The 16611-nt window shown below is 35.3% G+C and overlaps 3 protein-coding genes across 8 annotated transcripts; 2 read left to right on the top strand and 1 right to left on the bottom strand.

Annotated features, from left to right (window-relative positions):
- Positions 1-912: 912 nt before the first annotated feature.
- LOC21404067 (peroxisomal membrane protein 11A) lies at positions 913-2182 on the top strand. Its single transcript, XM_010107725.2, has one exon. It carries the CDS (start codon positions 1055-1057, stop codon positions 1847-1849), a length of 795 nt encoding a protein of 264 aa, XP_010106027.1. The 5' UTR covers positions 913-1054; the 3' UTR covers positions 1850-2182.
- A 1918-nt stretch (positions 2183-4100) lies between these two features.
- LOC21404066 (lysophospholipid acyltransferase LPEAT1) lies at positions 4101-7615 on the top strand. 3 transcript variants are annotated; one of them, XM_024171988.1, is made up of 9 exons: positions 4108-5063; positions 5178-5282; positions 5487-5524; positions 5625-5689; positions 5971-6039; positions 6158-6291; positions 6509-6649; positions 6830-6893; positions 7246-7615. In XM_024171988.1, the coding sequence occupies exons 1-9, from the start codon at positions 4533-4535 to the stop codon at positions 7263-7265; spliced, it is 1167 nt and encodes a 388-aa protein (XP_024027756.1). In that variant the 5' UTR covers positions 4108-4532; the 3' UTR covers positions 7266-7615. The 3 variants fall into 3 exon arrangements, 2 of the variants coding, with proteins under 2 accessions (XP_024027756.1, XP_010106026.1); XR_002903072.1 differs by lacking the exon at positions 7246-7615 and having other exon boundaries at positions 4101-5063; positions 6547-6649; positions 6830-6885; XM_010107724.2 differs by lacking the exon at positions 7246-7615 and having other exon boundaries at positions 4109-5063; positions 6830-7141.
- Positions 7616-8638: 1023 nt separating this feature from the next.
- LOC21404065 (deSI-like protein At4g17486) lies at positions 8639-13511 on the bottom strand. 4 transcript variants are annotated; one of them, XM_024171985.1, is made up of 5 exons: positions 13172-13511; positions 11804-12171; positions 11134-11421; positions 10646-10881; positions 8639-9046 (listed from the first exon to the last, which is right to left on the bottom strand). In XM_024171985.1, the coding sequence occupies exons 2-5, from the start codon at positions 12012-12014 to the stop codon at positions 9038-9040; spliced, it is 744 nt and encodes a 247-aa protein (XP_024027753.1). In that variant the 5' UTR covers positions 12015-12171; positions 13172-13511; the 3' UTR covers positions 8639-9037. The 4 variants fall into 4 exon arrangements, with proteins under 4 accessions (XP_024027753.1, XP_024027754.1, XP_024027752.1 ...); XM_024171986.1 differs by having other exon boundaries at positions 8639-9068; positions 10668-10881; XM_024171984.1 differs by lacking the exon at positions 8639-9046 and having other exon boundaries at positions 10166-10881.
- Positions 13512-16611: the final 3100 nt, after the last annotated feature.

Raw genomic sequence — 16611 nt, 5'->3', positions numbered from 1 at the left:
ATAATAATATTAAATTATATAATTTATTATATAATAATAGTTTTTTTGTATTATATTAAATATAATAATAAATATATATTATATTGTAATTATATATATTATATTATAGTAGATATAATATAGTAGTAATTTTTAGTTATTCATAACAATTCAACCTTATAATTTAACAAATACTTTACACTGATTTTGGTACCAAAACATGTACTATAATTATAGTTTACCAAACACTCATCTGCTTTTTCTTTCAGCGTAGTTAAAAATAATTTTTTCAAAATCTATAGCAATATCAAACTAAGCCAAGATCATTTTAAGGGCTTGATTCCCTTGAACAAAAAACGGCCTAAAATTTTCACACATAGCTAGTGTTTTCATTTTTTTTTTCTTTTTAAGAAAATAATTGAATAATCTATATACTTCTAGATTAAAAAAAAAGCGTTTTTAAAAGCTTTTTTGCCCAAAAAAAAATTGTTTTAATTTAATAAAAAAAACACATAAAAAATAATACAAGTTTTATAGATCTAATAATTTAAAACGAAACCATATTAAGAGTTTTTTTTTTTTCTTTTAGAGGTATGATGTTTTCTTCAAATTCTATCACAAACATCACCTTTTTTGGAATGGACTATAGTCAAATGATATTAATTACGATGTCTATAATAATACATTATTTAAAAAATTTTAATTTTCTGAATTCACTTCTTCATCCGTTAATAACAGTAGGAAACTGACTCTTAAAAAATAAAAATAAAAATAAAAATAACAGTAGTAAACCATAAAAATTTTCCCTAAATAAAAACCATAAAATTTGTTTGTTTTGGTTGGATACCGCTTGCAACATAAAATCGAATATGTGATCCAAATTTATATAAAAAAGAGGTGTCTAACAAAATGGCACACGATTCTAGACGATAGTTTCCAAAGTTGGAAATTTCCTTACGGGAAACGCTAAAAACGGCGCCGTTCCCTCATTAATGATTGCTGGATTACGCCATCGACCTAACGCTCCTCATAACAGGAGCGGTGACGTTTCTATCATTTCGCTCTCTGCAATTCCATGGACTCCAAAGCTTCAACACCTCCAATTCCTGCTTCCGATGCTTCCCAGAATCGCAAAACCCCAATCCCACCGAATCCCAAAGTCGACAGAGATTTCCTGAACCATCTCGAAGCTTACCTCGCAAAACGAGATGGCGTCGACAAGCTCCTGAAGATCTCGCGGTACGCCACCAAGATCATCCTCGCCTCCTCCGCCCTTTCCGAAACCCTAACCCTAACTCGCCGCCTCAAGAGCTTCGAGACCAACGTCGGCGTCAGCCGCAAAGCCTTCCGCCTCGGGAAATTCGTCCAAGACGTGAACGCCCTTAGGAATTCCCATTTCGATTCAAAGGAGGAGCTAGTCCTCTCCGTGATCGCCTACGGAGGCGAGGGGTTGTACTACTTCGTCGAACAGTTCATTTGGCTGGCCAAATCGGGGCTGATCGATCCGAAACATTCGCGAAATCTGCAGAAGATCAGCGCTTGGGCGGAGTTCATCGGCTACCTCGGGAGCATGTCGTTGAAATTTAGGGATTTGAATCGGATTTGCGAAGACGAGGCCTGTCTGGAATCGAGCATTGGGATCGCGATTACGAGAGGAATCGGGTTCAAGGAAGAGAACGAGAGATTGAGGAAGCTGAGGGAGAAGAAATTGATGAAGAGACTTTCGATCGTTCAAGATTTGGCCGATGGATTGATGGCTTTGGCGGATATTAGGGACGGAAAGGGGCTGCTTTTGGGGCCTCTTTCGGTTTCGTGTGCGGGGCTGTTATCGGCGCTGATCAGCACCCACAAGAATTGGATATCTTGCTAGAATTGGTCATCTTTTTTTCAAGGTATTATTGGTCGATTGCTTTGTTTTAGATAATGAATTTGGGCAAGAGGATTAATTAGAGTAAAATCTGTTTTTTATGTGGTATTATCGCCCTGCCCTTGGGAGGTAACAAACTATATACTCAAACAATAAAATGATACATTGATATTTGATCTTGCGTAAGTTGGATTTTTTGTTTTGGTTTTGCCTTCTGAAACATGTAAAACTTATGCTAGTGAATGGATATTAATTTCGTTATATTGTTGGATGGGACTTTCTAGCAAAAATAAAAAAATAATAAAAAAAAGTATGGGACTTTAGTTTTTCTTCTGAAGAAATGAAGGTAAGGAGATCATGGTGGAAGACTGGAAGTCTCACATGAGCAGAAAGACGGTTTTCATTATCAAATGAACATGTCGCTTATCCTTATGGAACAAACGACGTGCAATTTTTTTATGCCGAGAATGACCTGTCGTTTTTCTGTAAGAGATGAATTCCATGCCATTTTTCCCATTCAGTTCTCCTGTCGCATTGTCGTTTTCCCTGCAATTAGACATGCGGCTCCCGCGCTATGTTTATTTTCTGATATAAACGACATGGTTGTTCATTGCAGGAAAAATTACATGTTTTCTTTTAGCGATGACTTGCATGTCGTTTATCTTAATGCAAATCGAACTTCTTGTTGTTTTTCTTTATGAAGTCTTCCAAGTAATCCATCATATGTTTATCCATTAGAAAAAGACGTGTCCTTTTTTATTGCAGGACAAATCTCATGCAAGTTTTGCTTACTGTAGTTTCTCATAGAGGTTACATCTCGCTTTCCCTTTTGCTTGACGAACTTCATGTCGTTTTTATTGTTGTCGTTTTCCCTCCAATACGACACATCGTTGCGTGATGTTTATATTCAATTGGCAACGACATGTATCCTTTATAGTCTATTTGGTAGAGGAAGAGATGGAGGGAGGGAGATCACGGGAGGGGGAGTCAATTCATCGTTTGTTTGGAGGGACAGGTGAGGTGGAGGGGACTCTCTTTTCGGGTCTACCGTTTTTGCATCCATCTACTAATGAAAAGAGTTATGCAATTCACTAATTACATATCTAATAAAATTATTTTCTCCTTCAAAAAGTTTAGTAGGAATAGAAAAAAAGGACAATATAATAAATAAGTAGATATTAATCCATCCATCTTTCTAACTCTTCCTCACTCCTATAAAAAAAACATGAAGGATTACCATAATTCTTTTCATCCTTCCTTGGTATTCCTCATTCCTCTAACTCGTGCATCCTTCCTCTACTCCTCTTAGGATGAACTACATGTCATATTTTCTTTTGTAGCAAGAATTTCATGTCGTTTTTTATGTACAGTAACTATTAATACTAATATAGCTATATAGAGTGAACTGAAGAGAGTGATTTTTTTTCCCTACTTGGCTGTCCTTAAAAGCAAGTTTAAAGCCTCGTTCAGTTTGTGAATTCGAGTTTTTAATTTAAATTGAGATGTAATTTTATATAAGAGTTTTTCACTGTAGTAGAAAAGTTAGACGTGAATTTTTGTGAGAGCTTTTAACTGTAGTAAAATTAAAATTGAAAACTCAAATTGGTGAAGTGAATAAGGCTTAAAGTTTCAAAAAAAAAAAAAAAATAAGTTTTTTAAAGAGAAAATCGACAAGCAAGCTATCCTCCTCACTGCGTCATCCCTATGCTTGCCTTGGCGAATTTTCTAACAAGTAAAATTCATCGTTAAGAATTCTAACTTTCTCAAAACAAACCAAATTTAAAATGTCATTACTCTATTTAAATTCAAAATATATGAAAATTCTTTGTATCTCTATATGTACATCGGGACAGGACAAGGATTGATCCCTTTAAGCAATCCTTTTGTTTGGGACAAAATGCTGTTGCATTATTGTCCTAAACCAATTAGCAATTCTCAGCTGTGCCCCAAGGGGTGTCCTTGTGTGCGGAGAAAATTGCCATGGTTGCTACCAAAATAAATAAAAAATAATAGAGCTTCTTATTAGTTAAAAGGAAAAAAAAAAAAAAAAAAAGTAGCTTGCGTCTCTCTCTCTCTCTCTCCCTTTTTCCAAAATGACAGTTCCAACAAGAAGACAATAGCAAAAATACAAATAAGATCATCACTTAAAATTATCGTGTTGGTTCATTTTCGTTATTGGCTAAACGTAAGACACATTATTAACTCTTGAAGTTTATCCAGCATTATTTGTTCACTTCTAAAAATGTTATTTACAAATTTTTAGATGGGGAACACGTTAGGATTGTTATAAAGCTAACAAATCCTACGGCTACTAGGTTAAAATCCGCACCAACATATTAGCGTGATTACAAAGCAATTACATGATGCCGATCTTTTGTAATCGCATGTTACCGATTAACGGCTAAAATACATAAGCCACAACAGATCTACACAACAACGCCCATAGGAAACCTCAGCTCGTGTTGGTGGGCGTAGTCGTACGATATCTTTTTCCTCTCTCTCTTACCTCGGCTTGTCTCCGCAAGCTTCACGGGACCATGGCCTTTTTCCAGATTGGCAGATCCAACAACAACAAAAATAAGTAGAGAATCACTCTCGGACTAGAACTTCCTCTCAGAAAAAAATCCCCGAAAACCCACAACAATGTCTATCCAGTAGACAATCTAATTCCGATTTCCCCAAATCCATGGAGTCCGAGCTCAAAGACATGACTTCCTCATCTCCGCTGGAGCCCGAACCGGCCCGGCGCAGCCACGACGACGGCGCCTCCTCCAAGGACGACCGGCCGCTCCTGAAGCAGGAAAACTCAGGCTCCGCCGTTGCCGCCACCGGCGAGAGCCTCGAAGAGCTGGAGAAGAAATTCGCGGCTTACGTGCGTCACGACGTGTACGGCCCGATGGGACGCGGCGAGCTGCCGTTGACGGAGAAGTTCCTGCTAGGGCTTGCTCTGGTGACTCTGGTTCCGATTAGGGTTCTGGTAGGGATGATCGTTTTGGTGGTTTATTACTTGATTTGTAGGGTTTGCACGCTGTTCTTGGCTCCGAATCGGGATCAGGATCAAGAACAGGAAGATTACGCTCACATGGGAGGTTGGAGAAGGGCCGTCATCGTCGCTTGCGGGAGGTTCCTCTCCAGAGCCATGCTTTTCGTGTTTGGGTTTTATTGGATCAACGAGACCTATCGGATTCCCGAATATGATTCCAAATCAGCCGCAGAGGTACATATCCAATTCTTTTCCATCAGATAAAATTTTTGTTAAATTTGGCGATTTCTTTGTCTAGAGAATTGAGCTTGAACTATTGCTAATTCAAGTAGTTCGTTTGCTTTTCAGTCTGAAGAAGAGCCAGGAAGACCTGGGGCAATTGTATCTAACCATGTATCATATGTGGATATCTTGTATCACATGTCTTCTTCTTTTCCAAGCTTTGTTGCTAAGGTTTGCTCACTTACCGTTCTATTAACTTTCTTATATTGTTTTTAAGAAAGAAGTAACTTAAAGAGCCCTTTTATGTTTTAAATACTGACTGCTTTTCTTTGGCACTTTCAATTTTGTACTGGATTTTGTTGGTGAAGAGATCAGTGGCTTTTTTTTTTTTTTTTTTTGGCACTTTCAATTTTGTACTGGATTTTGTTGGTGAAGAGATCAGTGGCGAAGCTTCCTCTAGTTGGGCTGATTAGGTTGGTGATCGTGTATTTTATCGTGATGATTACTTACCTAATTTGAATTGTATGAAAAGGAGACTAAATTATTGTCCATGTTTTTCTTTTCTGTCCTCAGTAAATGTCTTGGTTGTGTCTATGTTCAGCGGGAATCGAAATCTTCCGACTTCAAGGGTGTTGCTGGTACGTAAATCTTAACGCACGTATACGTGAGTCAGTTATACGTTGTTAATTTTGACGTAGATAGTGGTCTACTCTTTCTAATCCTCTATTTATTTCTCCCTAGCACGTAGTTTGATTTTCAGAAACGCTTTTTGAAGCATTTTGGGCTGCACGCTATTCAAGAGTGGTTGGCATGTATGAAAAAGATGCATTTACTCAGTTAGCCTGGAGTATAGTGTAGTGGTGGGAAAATGTATTTCCTCATTGTTAAATCAAATTTTAATTCCTTGGTCATTTTGCAGCTGTTGTGACTGAGAGAGCTCGCGAAGCTCATGAGAACGAGAATGCACCCATGATGATGCTTTTTCCAGGTCCTTCTATCTTTCATTCTGTTGTTCTCAACAACAGAAAACCTAGTTTTGAATCCATTTCTTAGCAGGACAAAAGCATATTGTTTGTCATGTGTTAACTATCTTATTTATATTACAGAAGGCACAACTACAAATGGGGATTTTCTCCTCCCATTTAAGACGGGTGCTTTTCTTGCAAAAGCTCCAGTTCTTCCAGTGATCCTGAGATATCCATACCAGAGATTTAGCCCTGCTTGGGACTCAATATCAGGGGTGAGTGTTTCCAAGGGAATTAAACTTAGTGTCCTCTAAGAATATACAGACAGCCCAAGTTAAAATTAACACACATTATATTAGCCCTTTTCCCTTTCTGTTGAGAATCTTAAGAATCCCCTTGTATACTAGTGGCCTAATAAACTCATAGCAATTATAGTTTTGTCATCGTCAGATTTTTCTTTCCCCTTTGGGTTCTCATTATTTTAATTTGCAGGTACGCCATGTGATTTTTCTTCTCTGTCAATTTGTTAGTTACCTGGAGGTGATTCGATTGCCCATCTACTATCCAAATGAGCAAGAAAAGGAAGACCCAAAACTTTTTGCTGATAACGTCAGAAGGTTGATGGCTAGAGAGGTATGCATTATGGTATAAAAGCTTCTTTTGCTTAAGAGGATAACTAATTGTTTATTCATCAGAGATTTAGTGAGGAGTTCTAGCTGAACAACAATTCATTTGCCGTAAGATAGATGATTTCTCTCTGAATTGCTAGTGATACAATTTTTGGTTTCAACTGTTTCTTTTGTTCACCTGCAGGGCAATTTAATAATGTCGGATATCGGACTGGCTGAGAAGCGAATATATCATGCTGCTCTCAATGGTAATAATAGACTGCCTACTGTTTTGCATCAGAAAGAGGATTGATAATTAGGTGGCCTCGCTCCCAAATGATATCTAGTGGCGGTTGAGTTTTTCATAGTTTTGAATGTTGTTTGGTCATGACTACACAACCAAATTATGGGGTTGTTTATCATTTCCCTAACTAGGCATTGGGTGTATCATTATGGACGTGTTACTGTTGTTAATAAAAATACGCGACCAATAAAGACAGTGCGTTTAAGGCTCAAATCTTAGTAGTCTTTGTATTCTCTCTACATTAATATGCCTTACAACCCTTTTGGGCAAATCTTTGCCTCTGTAAATCTGAACATTTCTTTCATGTGTTCCTGCAGGTTTGTTATGCCAATGCTAATTTCGGATCCGCCATCTGTATATTCGTTTTGCGATTCTACTATAATAGGAAATATGGTGTTTACAAGGAAAACCATGTTCCGCATAAGTAATCTTTTGTTCACATTAATTCAAATTGTATTCATCTACTTACATTTTTTTTTTCCTGCAAGTTTTTTGGGTCTGAAAATGAGGCCTTTCCATTCTTGATGGTTAATCGAGGGTCCAAAGTGTTTCTTTTCCGATTAGAAATTAAGGATTCAAAAGTTGATCTATCCCGTTAAAACATAGCTTTCTTGGGTGTTCTGCTTGAATCTTTCTTCGAAAGCGAAAGCCTAATGGTTTGTAAGAAGTGCGAACGCATAACTACATCAGACCACGGTGGACATTTTTCTAATAGCACATTCATATGTAACGAACTATTCAGCTGAAAAACAAGAAAAACGCTCTGACCATTTCTCCAACTGTGTGTGGTCTCGCACGTCCTAAACCCCAAGTCAAACTGTTCTCTATATGAAAATGAGGGCCATTAAGTTCATTCGTTTAAGTCATTTAGTTCGTGCGTTTAACTAATAATTTTGATTTATTGACTAACTTTGTAAGAAAATCGTTTGTCAAAAATTTTTAAATTCAAATTAATTGTAAGAAGAAAACACTATTAACAAAATTATAATCATGAATATAAATATATTTGCCAAACAGGGCCTCAATAATTGACTTTTTCATGTTCCGAAACAATCAATAATATACTTTGCACAACTATCTCTCTGTGTCGGACAACTACTTTCTTTTAGCGAGACAACGATCTTTTTTCCTTTTTTCGGTTGGGACAACTTCGTTTCTCTTTAAACATTTCTCACTAGTGTTTCTTATGTCAACATGAGGGCTCATGCTGCAGCCTCATCTTGCTGGTTCAACAGGAAGAGCGATGACAATTGAAGTTGAAGCCTCAATGTAAAGTAGTGGCATCAAAGTGGGAAAAAAAATATGGGGTCCAAAAATGTGGGAATTTTGAAGTTAAGATAATGTACCTAATTTGAACTAATTGGACTTTCCTCTGATCGTTAAGTCTATATAAGTTCTAACATTTTATACATATATATATATGTATAAATTGTTGCTGATCAAAAGTAGATGTTAAGTACTTGAATATGGTAGAAAACTACTTTGGGATTACAATGCTCTGGAACCATGGCTTGCAAGATATCTACAATGGTCCCGTTCATTTCGCTGATTCGAGTTTAGAATTCGAGTTTTTTTACAGTAAAAAGCTCTCATAAACAATCACATTTAAGTTTTTTGCTACAGTATAAAGCTCTCACATAAAATCATATCTCAACTCGAATTAAAAATTCGAATCAACGAACTAAACGGACCCAATATGTTTTAGGCTGATAATAAGATTCTAACTATAGAGAAGGAGGCTAACAACAAGATTTACACTCCGAAATGGCAAAAACCTATGCCGTACCCGTATACAACTTGGGCTTAGCATGCCCAACAAATAGTAGAGGGAAAGAAACAGGAGAGAGGAAGAGGCGAGAGAAGAAACCATGAGCATTTTCTTACAGATTTTGACAGTAGACGACTAGAAGCTAAACAATGACACATCTCAGTCCTCATTCCCAGAAACCTGGGAGAACAACAATTGTAATGATAGGCAGCCTTCTAGTGTTGGTGTCAGATCAAGGTACTCTACAAGTTTTCCCTCTTTAGACTGGCTCTACGGAGTCCGGTCACAGAAAAAAAGAAACATCCATGGACTGGAATGACACAAACTTTCTGTTTGCCTTTTTACCTTTCCTTCAAGGAGCCGTTGCTCGACTTTTCTAATAGCACATTCATATGTAACGAACTATTCAGCTGAAAAACAAGAAAAACGCTCTGACCATTTCTCCAACTGTGTGTGGTCTTGCACGTCCTAAACCCCAAGTCAAACTGTTCTCTATATGAAAATCAGGGCCATTAAGTTCATTCGTTTAAGTCATTTAGGCCCTGTTTATTTTGCTAATTCGAGTTTAGAATTCAAGTTTTATTACAGTAAAAAACTCTCACAAACAATCACATCTAACTTTTTTATTACAGTAAAAAAACTCACATAAAATCACATCTCAACTCGAATTAAAAACTCGAATCAACGAACTAAACGGGTCCTTAATTCGTGCGTTTAACTAATAATTTTGATTTATTGACAAACTTTGTAAGAAAATCGTTTGTGAAAAATTTTTAAATTCAAATTAATTGTAAGAAGAAAACACTATTAACAAAATTATAATCATGAATATAAATATATTTGCCAGGGCCTCAATAATTGACTTTTTCATGTTCCGAAACAATCAATAATTCACTTTGCACAACTATCTCTCTGTGTCGGACAACTACTTTCTTTTACCGAGACAACGATCTTTTTTCCTTTTTTTCGGTTGGGACAACTTCGTTTCTCTTTAAACATTTCTCACTAGTGTTTCTTATGTCAACATGAGGGCTCATGCTGCAGCCTCATCTTGCTGGTTCAACAGGAAGAGCGATGACAATTGAAGTTGAAGCCTCAATGTAACGTAGTGGCATCAAAGTGGGAAAAAAAATATGGGATCCAAAAATGTGGGAATTTTGAAGTTAAGATAATGTACCTAATTTGAACTAATTGGACTTTCCTCTGATCGTTAAGTCTATATAAGTTCTAACATTTTATACATATATATATATGTATAAATTGTTGCTGATCAAAAGTAGATGTTAAGTACTTGAATATGGTAGAAAACTACTTTGGGATTACAATGCTCTGGAACCATGGCTTGCAAGATATCTACAATGGTCCCGTTCATTTCGCTGATTCGAGTTTAGAATTCGAGTTTTTTTACAGTAAAAAGCTCTCATAAACAATCACATTTAAGTTTTTTGCTACAGTATAAAGCTCTCACATAAAATCATATCTCAACTCGAATTAAAAATTCGAATCAACGAACTAAACGGGCCCAATATGTTTTAGGCTGATAACAAGATTCTAACTATAGAGAAGAAGGCTAACAACAAGATTTACACTCCGAAATGGCAAAAACCTATGCCGTACCCGTATACAACTTGGGCTTAGCATGCCCAACAAATAGTAGAGGGAAAGAAACAGGAGAGAGGAAGAGGCGAGAGAAGAAACCATGAGCATTTTCTTACAGATTTTGACAGTAGACGACTAGAAGCTAAACAATGACACATCTCAGTCCTCATTCCCAGAAACCTGGGAGAACAACAATTGTAATGATAGGCAGCCTTCTAGTGTTGGTGTCAGATCAAGGTACTCTACAAGTTTTCCCTCTTTAGACTGGCTCTACGGAGTCCGGTCACAGAAAAAAAGAAACATCCATGGACTGGAATGACACAAACTTTCTGTTTGCCTTTTTACCTTTCCTTCAAGGAGCCATTGCTCGACTTTCTCGATTCCCATGGAGGCAAGCAACCCTTCAAGGGTGACTGTAGAAATAATGAAGAGGTTGATAACTGCTTCTGCCGCATCGAGATCGACGACAGGCAACTGAATGCACTTCTCAGGCTCCTTTTTTCACTGTCATATGGTTGGCAGTTGGGGTCGTGTTGTACTGCCGAAATCTTCAGGGCCTCAGGAAGTATACAGTTGCATAATGAACCTTCCATAAATAAACGGAAATTAAGTAAATTTCAGAAATCATTAGAATAAAGTTACAGTGGGACAGTGCTTTTTTCTCTTCTTGAAGTTTGTATTAAGATGGACCAAGTTATACATCAAAAAGGGTTTTAATACGCCACGTTATGAGCAACTATGGAAGAAGGAAAAAAAAGAAAACTATGCTAGTAAATTAGTAATAGGAGGACTAAATTACAATATCAAAAGAGGCAAAAGGTGGGATAAAGAAGGATACCTATTTTAGCCAGTCTGTTTACCCATTTTGGAATAGATTTTCCAGTTAGCTTGTAACAGAGGTCCTTGCAAAAATGGTTACAATTCTTGACGATCAGGTGATATGTATCACCATTGTACCTTGTGGACTGGCGCTCCATGAACTCCCTAACCTGAATAGGGTCCAAGCATGTCGTCCCAATAAATATCGACTTCCTGAACTTAAAGCCTGGGCATTGCCGAGGTTCAACCTCAAAGACGCCGCTCGTAGGGTAGTCATGTGCTCCAAACGCATATTCTACACCATGAACTGAAAATTGCATGTAACAACCATTAACAACACCAGAAGTTTATCTAAATCTTGGAGAAACATAAGACAAAGAGCTACAAGGTCCTCTCGATGCACTACTTCTCACACAACGTAGTTGTTCTATCCTAATCCTAATTTCTAAAAATTTCCAATACTTCGCTTTTTCATGTGCAGCTAGTTACTTATTTGGAACCCCAAGTCATCTTGTTTGTCAGGAACCACATATTGTTTTCATCCTAAGGATACTTTTTATTCTTGCTTTACACATGATCATGCTGCGATTATGACACTGAGCAAGAACAGGCAAACATCAAAATATCCCTAGTGACAGAAGTGACAGAACAATAAAGTTCACTGAATATAAGAAACAACTAAATATTACCTTCCACGCCGGAGTGAAAAATACCGAGGCCTGCCCAGTAGACATATCCATTCATGGGTGTTAAGTCATACACGTTCAGATAAACTGGTATTCTTCCTGGACCATAACTAGCTGACTTTGCTTTGGAAAACAGACAAAATCTAGTGGCAGATTTACCCCTCAATCGAAGAGGGCCAATGCATTTCCAACCTTTCTTGAGTCCAAATTTCATGTTGCCGTGAAAGAGGAACCAGATTTCAGTCAATGCCCGTCTTCAAAACTTTGCATATGACTAAAAACTAAAGCCTTTGTCCAAGGCCACGATGATTGTAACTAAAGAGTCATTAATATCATAAAGTCTGCAGACTTGTTAACATGTCACGAACTATCTGCATCACAAGTTGACAACAAATGCAGAAAAATACTAGTTAAAAAGAATTGTTTGTTTATAAGGAAATTCAAATTGGTAGCGAAGACTATGGACGAAGAGGCTAAGTCAACTAAATTTTTTTTTAATTAGGAACAAGAAAAAGAGATAATTCTTCATCTAACTGAAGGTTGGCAAACAAAAACATTTAAAAACACAATATTCGGAGTTTATATATGTGTGTGTTCTAGATCGACCAATTAACGATCTCCACTTTAGCCAAAAAAAAAAAAAAAAAAGTTTGCTGATAGAACCATCTTCAGTCATATGTGAAAATCAGAAAGCTATGAAGGGGAAATTCACCAAGTGCTTTCCTTTTCAAAAAAGAGGCGAAAAAACAAAGGTCGTGCACTCATAGCAGATTATAATTATTATGAACAAAAATACAAAAAACCCATGTACAAACGAGAAAAATTAAGGTAATTGATTTCAAGAACTACTCTTCTTAATGAAAAGGGTATACTCAAAATTCAGTAAGTTTTACTCTGAGCAAAAATTTCAGGTATGCATTTCACCAGAAAATGTAATGCAGTATCAAATTTTCCTCAAAGTTGCAGCATTTTTCTTCAGCACATGAAAACGAGCTATTTTAAAGACGAACCCGAAAAAATTATATCTGATCTACTTGAAAGTTGAAACCTTTTCAGCGAAAAAAGATCTAGCAAATTAAAGAAAATTTAGAGCACAATTTTTCAAACTAGAGATCTCGGTGAAGAAGAGGAATTAGTCTTGTTTAGGACAGAAGCACATTTTTACAACAAACCCTCATACAAAATTCCAAATCTTGGTAATTTCCGAGATTTCTCAGCAACCAAACATACCCAAAAACAAAATCAACGAAAACCCACATATAGAAAGGAAAAAAAAAAACACACACACACACACACCGCGCGCGCGCGCAGAGAAGAGAGAGAAAATAACTTAACACTCAACAGACAAACTAGGAGCTACAGAAGACTTACTGACTAAGAAGAGGCAGACATTGGAGCTCAAGAAAAGCAGCTTCCTTAGATCACAACGCCATGGTTATGGTTCAGAGCAGGGGGAAAAAAAAAGAAAAGAAAAAAAGAGAGAGAATAACACAGAGTTGAGAAGATAAAAACAACCCGCTTTCCCTGTCCCTGGATTGGGTCTCTGGGACAACCTTTCTTTGACGAAAACCAAATAAAAATTCTAGGATGGATGATGGTAAAGAGAAGTGTTGTTCAAGTAAGTAAATGAAAGCATCTCACTCGAGAATCTCATTGTCTTTTACTCAACCAGAAACCTCTCCTTTCCCTTACTTTCCTTTTTCTTTTTTCTTTTTTGGTTCCAAAAAGCTGCTTACTCTGCCACCCACCCAGTTGATTTATCCCACAAAGAGGATTACGAAAGAACCCACAAAAAAAAAAAAAAAAACCCCCCAAAATCACATCTTTTTTGTTAACTGTTCAAGTAGGTTAGTGTAACCATCATTAATTTGGTTATTTAGCAAAAACCATCATTAAGGGATTGCTCTTTTAAATTTTTGAGTTAAGGTGATTTGAATGATGATTATTTAGCAAAAACCATCATTAAGGGATTGCTCTTTTAAATTTTTGAGTTAGGGTGATTTGAATGATGATTTTAAATTGAGTTTAAGTTATAACTTAAGTTGAAGTTGTAATTTGAGTTTGTGTTTGGATGTACACATTTGAGTTATGATTTGAATTGAGAATCTTTTTGAGTTTGTGTTTGGGTGTGTCAAAACTTAAATTTATATTTATATAGTATTTTAATAAAAACTCAATGGTGATAAAAAATTTTAATAGGGTATATGGGTGAGGTTTTATTCGTCTTTTCGTTGTGAATGCATAGAAAAAAAATCATCTCAATCAGAATTAAAACGAAAAAGTTATGACATTTTTAAGAATAGAAAAAATAATGTTCATTAATTTGAGTTCGAGCTTCTGAACTCGAGTTGAAGGAAAAACTTGAACTCGAGTTCAAATTTGAGTTCAAACTTAAATTTTACAAAAGAACACCAACTTAAATAAAATTGTAACTCGACTTTAAACTTTTTCTGAATTTTATTTCAAAAAACAACCTCAATTTGGTTAGAGTTCAAAAACTTCAGTGTAAAATTAATTAGCTAGAGAAATGTTCAACAGTTCATTTAGCTTTTAAAGATTTGTTTGTTCATTTTTTTGTTTGTTTTTATTTATATATTTATTTGGCAAAAGAATCTGTTTGTTTATTTGATGGTAGCGTTTTTCATGCGGTCAAACAAGCGTGAGAGTTATTAGCAACTAGATTATTAGAATAAGTCGCTTTGTGAAATTTAATATGTATAGTGAAAAATAGTTAATCTTCAAAAGAAAAAAAAAATAAAGAAAAATATTAAAGATGTGTCCATTTCGTTGGTGTCATTGTCATATCAACAGGTCTAACAAGATTACATAAAATGAGATTCAACTATAACACTGTCCATCTTAATCTTTCGTCCTAAAGAAATAAATATTTGTTTTTTCCATGTCAAAACAAAAAAGAAAACAGAATAATAATTTTCTTTCTATTAATTAATCATGGAAGACCAAAGGGTACCTTCTCATTTTAACCAAAAAAATAATAATAATAATAAGGCATATATAAAAAATTTTAAAACAGTGAAAATGAAAGACGAATAAGACACTAGGAAGAAAAAGAAAAAAGAAAAAGGTGAATAAGACATTTGAGACCATGACTGGCGATGTGGACAATATGCAACTTTCAATTTATGAACCGCATAAATTTATAATTTCCATGTTCTATTCAGAAAAAAGTTTTAAATTTTAAAATAAAAATAATAGAAAGAGACAGTCATAATGGTCTGAAGAGAAATTCTGATTTCTCTCTTTTGGAGCATGTAAGTATGTAACATATAACATATTTGAATTTTTTCTTTTAACAAGAAGCTTGTTGAATGCGGTAAATTTGCGCCCTTTTTTTCCCATATTTTGTTTAAAATTCAAATATCCATAATTAGAAAAGGAAAAACTATTTTGTTTCTTTAAAAAAAAAAACAAAAACTATTTTGTTGCTTTTATGACGTGAAGAAAAGGAAGCAATTCTACAAAGCCTGGAGTCGCCGTAATAATTATGACCTATCTTGATTACACGAGAATGGAAGTATTTTTGGGTTGGGAATCAATCAACAAAAACAAACGACAAGTTAGAAAAAGAATTGAATTCGGCTCCAGTGTGGATCATACTTTTGCCTTATTGAAAGTATCAATTCAATTATTATATCGGCGATGATTGGGAAATAAATTACAAATCACTGAAGTCAACGCGATAAAAAATGGTGTCTATTATTAAATACAAAAATAAAAATAAAAATAAAAATAAATGAATTTTTTTTTTTTTTTTTTTTTTTTTTAAAAATGCCAGCTCTTGGTCTTACCTACAGAAGAGTACAGCTGCATCTTGTCCACCACCGCTTTTAAGGCTTTCATGCACATTCTGTGATGTCTTTGTTTTATTTCTCATTATAATACCATATTACCAATACCCCATTAATGTGAACTGCCAAATTTTGAATATATATATATATGTATATATTAATTTAAGATAAGAGTAGTGCCGGGAATAGAGATTCCAACTTGTATACTAATTTTTTGTTTCGATGCAATCAGCACCCTTTCAAACTCAAAGCCTCCACAAAGGATGATTTGTCTAAATCTTCCTCATTCACAGCTTAAAGTACGAATCCTCACTTTATGATAAAAAAGAGTTTCAGTTTTAAAAGTGACAATACTTACTTATAGGTGGATATAAGGGCCTATGGTCGATGAGTTCCAACTTTAAAAGTGACCGTGCTTAGTTATGAGTGGGTATGAAGAGTTAGTTCATGGTGACTGGTAAAACTTGAATTGTAAATGGAAAAAGAATAAGTTTAGGCCCTTGAACCTTACATTGGTGGGATCAGTTAATTAGTTCTATAAACGTTAGGCGGAGCGACTCTAAGATCTTTTTTTTTTAAGGATATTTTTCGATAGGCTAATATACTAGTAGGTTAAGTTTTTTATCCATCAGATTTATATAAAATCACGTAAAAGTAAAAAAGAACGCAGATCTAATGATTAGAAAAACATAATCTACCGGTACGTCAAGCGTATTATAAAATATCTCTTTTTTTATTAGCCAAAAAAAAAAAAATCAAAGTCCTCCACTACACTCTCTTTTATCTCGTTTTATCTAGTGATTATTGACAATTTATGTATCAAATTTTTATTAACTCATAATAAGTTATTATCTTTTTATATATAAATTCAATTTCTTATATTGATTAACGTGACACACACTATTTCATCTTGTTTAATCTCATGGTCATTGATAACTTGCATATTAATTTTTTATTATCTCATGATAAGTTTCTTTTTATTGAAACATGCATTTTCTAATA

Source organism: Morus notabilis, unplaced genomic scaffold, assembly GCF_000414095.1.
Source record: "Morus notabilis unplaced genomic scaffold, ASM41409v2 Scaffold630, whole genome shotgun sequence".
Classification (NCBI taxonomy): Eukaryota; Viridiplantae; Streptophyta; class Magnoliopsida; order Rosales; family Moraceae; genus Morus; species Morus notabilis.
The sequence above is the reverse complement of the archived record's forward strand: the minus strand, read 5'-3'. Positions and strand labels throughout refer to the sequence as shown.

Excerpts from the sequence above, each read along its gene's own strand:
- LOC21404067 (XM_010107725.2), top strand. The coding sequence starts at position 1,055 with ATGGACTCCAAAGCTTCAACACCTCCAATTCCTGCTTCCGATGCTTCC.
- LOC21404066 (XM_010107724.2), top strand. The coding sequence starts at position 4,533 with ATGGAGTCCGAGCTCAAAGACATGACTTCCTCATCTCCGCTGGAGCCC. Across the intron at positions 5,283-5,486 it reads TTCCAAGCTTTGTTGCTAAG|AGATCAGTGGCGAAGCTTCC; the intron begins GTTTGCTCACTT and ends TTGTTGGTGAAG. Across the intron at positions 5,690-5,970 it reads CGACTTCAAGGGTGTTGCTG|CTGTTGTGACTGAGAGAGCT; the intron begins GTACGTAAATCT and ends GTCATTTTGCAG.
- LOC21404065 (XM_024171985.1), bottom strand. The coding sequence starts at position 12,014 with ATGAAATTTGGACTCAAGAAAGGTTGGAAATGCATTGGCCCTCTTCGA. Across the intron at positions 11,422-11,803 it reads TTTTCACTCCGGCGTGGAAG|TTCATGGTGTAGAATATGCG; the intron begins GTAATATTTAGT and ends TGCAATTTTCAG. Across the intron at positions 10,882-11,133 it reads AAACAGACTGGCTAAAATAG|GTTCATTATGCAACTGTATA; the intron begins GTATCCTTCTTT and ends TATTTATGGAAG.